This window comes from Xiphophorus maculatus, chromosome 16 (assembly GCF_002775205.1).
Source record: "Xiphophorus maculatus strain JP 163 A chromosome 16, X_maculatus-5.0-male, whole genome shotgun sequence".
NCBI lineage: Eukaryota > Metazoa > Chordata > Actinopteri > Cyprinodontiformes > Poeciliidae > Xiphophorus > Xiphophorus maculatus.
The window spans coordinates 21,822,170-21,829,779 of NC_036458.1; the positions used below are offsets into that span (position 1 = coordinate 21,822,170).

The 7,610-nt window shown below is 44.0% G+C and overlaps 1 protein-coding gene across 1 annotated transcript; it reads right to left on the reverse strand.

The window, feature by feature from the left end:
- Nucleotides 1-5,723: 5,723 nt before the first annotated feature.
- LOC111611660 (transmembrane protein 136-like) lies at nt 5,724-6,854 on the reverse strand. The gene is made up of 2 exons (XM_023349235.1): nt 6,665-6,854; nt 5,724-6,262 (listed from the first exon to the last, which is right to left on the reverse strand). The coding sequence occupies exons 1-2, from the start codon at nt 6,852-6,854 to the stop codon at nt 5,724-5,726; spliced, it is 729 nt and encodes a 242-aa protein (XP_023205003.1).
- Between the last annotated feature and the right edge of the window lie 756 nt (nt 6,855-7,610).

The following is a 7,610-nucleotide window of genomic DNA, read 5'->3' on the forward strand; positions in this document are numbered from 1 at the left end:
CTCCCTCGATGCCTCCAGGTGGTCCCAGGGCTCCCTCGTCGCCTCCAGGTGGTCCCAGAGCTCCCTCGTCGCCTCCAGGTGGTCCCAGGGCTCCCTCGATGCCTCCAGGTGGTCCCAGGGCTCCCTCGTCGCCTCCAGGTGGTCCCAGGGCTCCCTCGAGGCCTCCAGGTGGTCCCAGGGCTCCCTCGTCGCCTCCAGGTGGTCCCAGGGCTCCCTCGTCGCCTCCAGGTGGTCCCAGGGCTCCCTCGTCGCCTCCAGGTGGTCCCAGGGCTCCCTCGACGCCTCCAGGTGGTCCCAGGGCTCCCTCGTCGCCTCCAGGTGGTCTGGCCCCTGTGCCGACATTGTCCGCCGGATCCAGGGATTCGGATCCTGCACCAACGAAGTTGCCCCCTTAGTGGATGGATGGATAGTTTTGGCCCCACTTGGAGAACATTCAATCCCCATGAAGACAGAAGAGCCCAGGCTGGGTTCCTGAAGCTGCGGCAGCGGTTTGACGCCCCCTACACCTTCTGGGCTAATTTACCCACCGACCTGCAGCTGAACCACAAACACCTTCCTGAGCAGATGGATTGCCACAGCAAGGGGCAGTCATGTGGCAATCCACAGCAAGATGACCCAGGCAAACATTTCAGAAAAGAAAAGAAATGTTTCAATCACACCTTAGCAGAATTCAGAGACCAATGAACTAAACAGTCGTGATTTTAGACTGTGGCAGGAAGCCGGAGTACCCGGAGAGAAACCTGCAAACAGGAAACTACTTTTTGATATTTGCTTAAAGTAGTTTTGGCCAAAACTACTTTAAGCAAAAGAGAGGGCAGAAGACATGGGGCAAAGGTCATCTGGACAAGCCAAATAAATCAGCAATCATTTTTTTGGACTCTGGGAGGAAGCCGGAGAGAACCGGAGAAACTGCAAACCCCATGAAGACAGAAGATCCCAGGCAGGAATTCAGACCCAGGCAAACGGTTTAGTCGAGGAAAAGAAAAGAAATGTTTGAATCACACCTGAGCACAATTTAGAGGCCAATTAACTAAACAGTCTTAATTTCAGACTGTGGCAGGAAGCCGGAGCACCCGGAGAGAAACCTGCAAACAGGAAACCTGTCAAATCTTTTTACCTTTTAATCCCATAATTTGATTTAACTGAACACATCAGGACACATGTTCAGTCCCAGTCAGATTTCTCCAGCCTCAAAATGGTCAATAAGGATTTGTTCTGGGATTCTTTCATCTTCCGAATTTGTTAGTTTTAGCTCCTCTCCAAAAGTTCCTTGATCAAGAGGAGGGGCTGGAGAAACCGTAACGTCAGGTGTGACTTCATTTCTTACCTTTTCCCACAGACATCCGTTGGTCGATCCTTGAACATGAAACGCTTTTCCAAAAGCAGTTGCTCCCATCATCCTGCGAGACCTGGGACACACTTTTGTCCGCTATCGTCGCCATACCCGATGCCGCCATGCATGAAAGGTCCCGATGAAGCGGGAGCGTGGAGGGAAAAGGCGCCTCCTTCTGGCACCGAGAAGAGCATTGGAAATGCTCCTTCGGGCCGTGCTCCATCGGGCCTTTACTTTGGCCTTCCACCTGCTCAGCAAGGTGTTTCTGGGGTCCCTCAGCTGCAGGTCAGTGGGTAAATCAGCCCAGAAGTTGTAGGGGACGTCAAACTGCTGCCGCAGCTTTGGGAACCTTTCAAAGATCAAGTTGATGATAAAAATCTTGATCCCTACAGAAACACCTATGACAAAACCCAGCAGCTGGAATGGTAACATGCATGAGAAGATAAATCCCAGCCAAAGTCCCACGTAGAGCCTAACAGTGAGCTCTGGCCGGGCCCACATGCAGAGGTTATTTATCTTCTCAAGCATGTCGGCCATGTTTCCAAAAAGCTTCTGGGTTTTCTGAGCAGTTTTGGCAACCCAGTGGAACATCTGAACCATATTTAGGTTCTCTTGTAGATGTTCCACTGGCTCACCCATGTCGGGTATGATGCTCCACTCGATCCTCCAGCCTTTGGAAATTAGATAATTAAAAGAAAGCTGGAGAACCATGAAGAGCACGACGAAGGAAAAGGTCCAGCCATGCCACACTGTGCACATGTAGATGAAGAAAAAACAGGCAGTCATGTGCACAGAGCGCCAGCTGGACAAAGCAGACAGGTTTCTAAAAAAGTGTTCCACAGGTCTCATGTCTTTTTCAAAGCGTCTCATGTTCTGGGTCATCTTTATGGGGTTTAATCCTTCCTCGCTCTCCTCATTCGCTCCCCGGTGGAAATGGAAATTATCCAAAAAGGCTCTGAAACGATCACTGATCTTCATGTTTTCTTCTGGTCTCTGAAAACTGTTTGGGCTCAATGTTGGAGCGCAACACATTAAATCTTTAGAACTTCTTTGATCTATTGTGATGTACATGATGTCATCTATGACCTCATCAGTGAGCTCACTGGACTTCTGGGGCAAGGTCTTGCTTCTGATCGTTGCTATGGAAACGATCAGAACAGTTCTGAATGAGTCAAGCTGAAATAATGACTAAATACTTAAATATGAAGTAATATTTTTTATTTAACATGAAGACATTAACAGTAGATTTCTACATGATTGAATTTTTGCGTTTGTGGTTTTCCGTACCTGCTGTGGTATAAGTGGTTGTGTATTCCAACCCTGACTGGTTTCGATGGAGCGTGGCGGCGTGGCGAAGTGACCTGTAACGCCATTGCCATATGTTTGGCTCTAGATTCCACGTTTCGACTGAGCTGCACCAAACTTGGCAAGAGTGATCCTGATTGGACGCCTGGTGATCCTATATCGTCATAGTCTGGCGTCTAAGCCCCGCCCCATCAGAACAGGAAGTGCCTTTTTTTTCTTGGAAAGCGTTATCTCTGGCTCTCTTGACCTAATCAAGATGATTTTGTGTTGGATGACAGATAACAATTGGGCTCACTTGCTTTAAAGTGCTAAGAGTTTTCAATGGAGGGCGTGGCCATGGCAACGCAGCGAAGTTACAGGTCACGCCGCTGCCATATGTTTGGCTCTAAATTCCACAGTTTCAAGCTGAGTTGCACCAAACTTACTGGGATGGATCCTTATCCAGCCCCAGACAGGAATTCATAAGAATCCTTGGTGGGCGTGGCCTAATTTATCTACAGCGCCCCCTAGAAGTTTTTAAAAAATCAGCCCCAAGTCATGCTTCAACCCAGACTCATGAAACTTGGTACACATGTGTATCTGGTCAGGACCTACAAAAAACGTCGCCATGGTCCAAACTCAACAGGAAGACGGCCATTTTGGATCAAAGCCGCCATTTCCTCTTTTTTATAGACGTCGCATCTGATCGAACTCGTTATCAGCTTTTGAGATACGGACTTCAGAATCACTCAGCATAACCTTGAGGCACTGAAGGTCAAACAGTTATCACAGGATTTTTCATGTGGGCGTGGCTTAGTGTCAAAGTCTGACTATTTGCCATAAAACATCAAGGTGCAATAACTTCCACATACAAAGTCAGAGCTGCATCAGACTTTCTATGTGTCATTATAGACCAGCCCTCATCACATTCACATGGTTACCTGATGACATAACCTGCGCCCCTCCCACTTCCAACAGGAAGTCACTATCTGGTCTATCAAACCCTACAGGAAGTTCTTGCTAATCTTTCACTACTAAACAGGAAGTGACAATAACTCATCTCCCGGATGTCAGATATCAGCCATCACATTTTTACCCAAGATGTGCTCCTTTACCCAATAACAACACTTCTGATAAGCAACTATCGACGCACAGTCGACAATAAACGTTTTGATTCATATTCAATTGCCCTGATTAAATTATTTTTTCCTGTGCCAGCACCACCTGTAATAAAAATGTGCAGTTATTAAGGATTTATTCCACTAAGCTTGGCTAAACAATACTGCCTGATTTAATTAAAAACAAAAAAAACAGAGAACTGTTTTTCATCCAAAGATCTAATCAATGCAAGGCTTTCAATTCTTCTCATTTATTTTTCTCAAATAATGAAACGTCTTTACACTGCAGACTTAAATCAGGTATTTGTTCCTGATCACTGTTTTCTATTTGTCTTCCTTTTTGTAATACCACACACTCCAAGCGTTCCAGTTCAACCTCAGAACACCATTCAGCCCATCGTCTTCCAGCATTACATCACCAGTAACATTGTCCACAGATTCCAACTCAAACTCACTCCTACTTAAATCTACAACAGACTTTACTGAAGGTTTTGTTCCATCAACAAATCCAAACAAACCAGTTCTGTAAAACTCACCAAAGGTTGCACAACTTGAAGGCTTGAGTTCACTATCAAAGCGATAAGGTGGAAATAACTGCATTATGCTTTAGTAAAACTTTTCTGGCTCTTTTGTTTCAGAGAAACGCGCATATCGAACAGCTGCTGGTTTTGTCCAAATTCTTTTGCAATAAACCCAAAGTCATTATTCAACTTTATTGCATTTCTACATTTCTCATTTTTTGTCAAAACGCTATAATCTGAAGCAAACTTAACCAGGCACCTATTATAAACATATTATCATTCGGCCTATTCTTATAGCGGTCAACTATCTCAGTCATCCACATGTCTTTTGGGGTAAGATCCTGTGATGTAGCTTTTGTCTCAAAACAGAAATGGGAAAACTCATTTTCACAATATTATCACCAGTTGGAATAAAAATAACGCTCCGAGAAAACTCCTTTAAATGCATGTTGGTGAGTCTATACACTGCTTCCTGAGCACAAACATCACAGTTATGCAAATAGACTCTACCAAATCTCTTTAAAGCTTCTTTAGCACAAACATTTCCTTCTTTGGCTGCTTCTCTTTCTGTCCATTTCCTAGAAGAAAACCAATTTCACGTTAAATTTTTGACATGTAAGATACAATATAAACACAACATGCATATGCATCAACACAATATTGGATATCAATATTTGCATTCCAAGCTTTTAACAGCGGTCTACTATATGGATTAATCCAGATTTCTTTAATTTGCCTTTTCAACACCATTCCTACTAAATCGTTTATATGCTGATTCAAATACATCTTGATTCATGCACAAGCCTTCAAACATTTCTTCCACGGTACTATATGGACAGTTCTCACCCTAACCCTCCTTGTTTTGTGGTCAATATTATTTCACCATTTTATTAATGTGGGTTGCCAGTTTGGATCAGGCTTCCTATGAAGCTGTAAGAATGATAGAAAACATGCTAACAAAAAGCCTCAGACCTGCAGCTCACAGGCGGTTCTAGACACAGGCTAACAGAAGTGGCTCTTTGGCTCAAATATATATTAAATTATGAAATATTGCCCTGTTTTTTGTTTCATTCTTTTTTAATTGCCCTGAGGGCAACAATTTATTCACATATATGTACATTTATTATTATTGATACTTTAATTAAAAATGAGTTATACAAGTTTATGTCGGGGAGCAGGGAGCAGGGGGGGCGATGACATGTTCGCATACACCTCGGAAAGTATGTATGTAGTTGCGCCCCCTGCTGGCAGTTCCTCTAAAGGTCGGACCTCTTAATGCGCATGCTCTGCTCGCTGTCAGATCATTATTTAGTTTGCAAAATAAATGTACTTATCAAGGTTTTTCAGAATTGTTTTTACACAGACTTTAAAAATGTTGCAGTCCACTGTACCGCAGGTAAAATAAATAAATAAATTCATGGAGCGTCTGTTAAAAACATGTGAAAGCGGTTGAGTTAGTCTTCTCAATCACTCTTGGTGCCCAACTGGTTTTTCTTCGCTTGTCTCTTTGAGCTCGCGGTTCACCATCCACTTCCTGTATTTGGCCCTGGTCTTCTTGTAGCCGAACCTGGCGATGTCCACCATGAACACCCAGGCCAGCAGATACATGACCACGCCGCCAAGCTTCATTATCAGCAAAGTCCTGGGCGAAGTGAGCTCGCAATAAAACATGACGGTCCCCAGGCCGACGCGCACCGTGGCGAACAGCAGGATGAAGAGCAGGTCCACGGCGTCGCCCAGCAGGCTGTCGTAGAGTCCCAGCTGGCGGAGGAACCAGCGGCTCTGCAGCAGCGGGTTGGTGATCTCGCTGCCGAAGATCACCCCGCAGGTCTCACAGCCCGACACGCCCATCAGCAGCGCCAGGAGGATGCCCACGATGCTGGCGGCGTGATGCGCCAGCATGACTGGGCCCTCGCTCCGGTAGCACACGCACCAACCCAGGTCAAAGAAGAAGTAGCCGAGGCAGACTGCCAGGGCAAATATCTGGAGGTCAGTGTTTTCTGTACCTGCAGAGAAGATAAAAAAATGAAATCTTAATCCTATAAGAATGTAACTATTGGACCAATAACAGCCGTCTTCAAATCATTTTTTGAGATCTACAGGTTTAATGTGATACTTTTAACCCCTTATTCTTTGCAAAGCTAAACCCACCAAACCTGTTTTTGTGTCCATGCTCAGCATGTCTTCAGATTCAACAGCAGCAGAATGGTTTCTGGTCTTTTTTCAACTTCTGGGAATCAGACTTCCAAAATTATCTCAGTCATTCTTAATAAAAACCACTTAATATTTGGTTTAAACATAGAGAACCATCGTAAATTGGCTTTGGATTTATTGTTCTGAGTAACAATGCGCCATGTTTGCCTTCGAACTGAACCATCGCATCACAGTTTCTGTGTTTTGCTGCTGACCTGCATGTGTGAAGGGCCAGGGACCGTCAACAAACACAACGTAAGCCGTCAGCAGCACTATGATGACGCCATGGGTCAAGGTGACCAAGCGGCAGTTCCACTCGGGCCCTCGGTGAGAGAAGGTGGAGCAGAACAACAGGTAGAGGCACAGCCAGCCAATCAGGCTGCAGATCACCTCCAACGCAGGCATGGCAGTCTAGATGAACGTAAGACTGGACATGGACAAAGATATAATAGTGTTAGCATGTTTTGATGTCATATAGTTAATGAAAAGATGATCAATTTCATCTAGAATATAAACTACAATATAGCAATTTTTCTTTGGAAATTTAAAATATATATTTAGGCTTTCAAAATGCTCTAATCTAATTGGTCAGTTGTGACCTCATCAGATTCTCAGGCCTTGTACACACCCACCTGAATAAAAAAAAAAAAAAAACATTTTAAAAGCTAATATAATACACACAGAATCTGTTTTGGAACGGTTGTCATCCACGCTAACACACACAAATGTACAATGGCGTATTAAGGCCACTGTAGATAGAAAGAAAATCCACAGAGAAAATTCCTGCCAAAACTCTGAAATGTTATAGAAAAAAAATAAGCAAATTTCTGAGTTTCAAAAGTCAAAAACTTTCAACTTTTGAAAGTCCAAGAGTTCAAAACTTTTGAGTCAGAAATGTTTGTGTTTTTCCTGAGATTATTCTCAAAATTTGAATTATTTCTAGCAAATCTTCAACTTTTCAAACTCAGATTTCCACATTTTTTTCTTTTTTAATATAGACACGTACATAAGAACCCAGTTGGAATTGTGTGCCTTTGGTAAGGCACCGACCCACCAGTGGGTCCAAGAGTTCGTTACCTCAGAGCTTTTTCAGCAAATGCTTTTCCATCTCTTCTTTACCACATCAGCTCTTTTTCAGAAAAGCCAAAAGCCACTTCAGGT